This window comes from Nicotiana attenuata, unplaced genomic scaffold (assembly GCF_001879085.1).
Source record: "Nicotiana attenuata strain UT unplaced genomic scaffold, NIATTr2, whole genome shotgun sequence".
In the NCBI taxonomy this organism is placed as follows: domain Eukaryota; kingdom Viridiplantae; phylum Streptophyta; class Magnoliopsida; order Solanales; family Solanaceae; genus Nicotiana; species Nicotiana attenuata.
This window is the reverse complement of record NW_017670237.1, coordinates 2,705,800-2,707,383: the sequence shown is the minus strand read 5'-3', so window position 1 is coordinate 2,707,383 and position 1,584 is coordinate 2,705,800. Positions and strand designations below refer to the sequence as shown.

The following is a 1,584-nucleotide window of genomic DNA, read 5'->3' as shown; positions in this document are numbered from 1 at the left end:
TTTTTCAAAGAACTCGATTATTTTCTTTCCGACGAACTGAGGTCCGTTGTCACAACTGATTTCTTTGGGAATGCCGAAGCGGCATATTATATTTTTCCATTTGAACGCGATAAATTCTTGCTCACGTATTTGAGTGTATGCACCTGCTTCCACCCACTTAGAAAAATAGTCAGTTAAAACCAAAAGGAAGCGTACCTTACCTCGCCTTGCTGGAAGGGGTCCGACAATATCCATCCCCCACTTTATGAATGTCCACGGCAAAGTGACGGAGTGCAGTAGTTCTCCTGCTTGGTGTATCATAGGTGCATATTTTTAACACTGCTCATATTTCCTGACGTAATCTGCGGCTTCTTTTTTCATGGTGGGCCAGTAGTATCCTGCGCGGATGAGGCATCTGACGAGGACACGATTTCCTGTATGAGCGCCGCAATGCCCCTCGTGTACTTCTTCTAGTACCCGCCTTGTTTGATTTGGCCCGAGGCATTTGGTGAGGGGGCCGCCGAACGTCCTTTTGTAAAGATTATCATTTACGAGACTGTACCTGGCCGCCTATATTCGGAGCTTTTTGGCTTCTTTCTTATCTTGTGGGAGCGTTCCTTCCTGTAAATAAGTTACGATACGGTTGCGCCAGTCCCAAGTTAGGTGTATAGAATGTACCTCGACTTGGTCTATCGAGGAATGGAGGAGGGTGACCATGTTTTCTTTGTTGATATTTTTGGTGGAGGCCGCTAGCTTGGCGAGGCCATCTGCTTCGACATTCTGCGCCCTGGGTATCTGGTCGAGGCGGCATTCGTCGAATTCTGGTAGCAGTTTGTGAATTTCTGACTGGTACTTTTGTAGTCTCTGTTCTTTGATTTTGAAAGTCCCAGTGACTTGATTCACCACGAGTGGGGAGTCACAATGTAGGACGAGTCGTCGAGCGCCATATTTGAGGGCTAATTTCAATCCTGCAATCACAACTTCATCCTCAGCCTCGTTGTTAGTCATTTCGGGGCATCGTATGGATTGGCGAATCACTTCGCCCGTAGGGACTTCGAGGACAAGTCCCAGTCCCTATCCTGACGCATTAGATGCACCGTCGGTATAGAGGACCTAGAGGTTGGAAGGTATGGATGCATGGAGCGCCTCCTGCTCTACTTCAGGCAATATTTCCGCGCTGAAATCGGCGACAAAGTCAGCGAGCACTTGCGACATTATAGCAGTTCGCGGTTGATATGTTATATCGTGCTCGCTTAATTCTATGGCCCATTTGGCCAACCTACCTGATGGTTCGGGTTTGTGAAGGATGTCCCTAAGGGGGAAGGTCGTCACCACCTTTATGGAGTGACATTGAAATATGTTCTAAGCTTTCGTGAAGCTACGACTAACGCTAGAGCTAATTTCTCAAGGTGGGGGTACCTTGTTTCGGCATCAATTAAGGTTTTGCTGACATAATAAATTGGAGACTGCGTACCTTTGCTTTCGCGGACCAGAACTGCACTTACCACGACTTCGGAAACTGCTAGATACACCAGGAGGCATTCGCTTGGGTCTGCCTTGACAAGTAGTAGCAGCGAGGACAAATACGCTTTCAGTTTCTTTAAG

At 47.5% G+C, this 1,584-nt stretch overlaps 1 protein-coding gene across 1 annotated transcript; it reads right to left on the bottom strand.

Moving 5' to 3' along the window:
* Positions 1–527: 527 nt before the first annotated feature.
* LOC109236399 lies at positions 528–987 on the bottom strand. The gene is made up of 2 exons (XM_019402573.1): positions 734–987; positions 528–600 (listed from the first exon to the last, which is right to left on the bottom strand). The coding sequence occupies exons 1-2, from the start codon at positions 985–987 to the stop codon at positions 528–530; spliced, it is 327 nt and encodes a 108-aa protein (XP_019258118.1).
* Between the last annotated feature and the right edge of the window lie 597 nt (positions 988–1,584).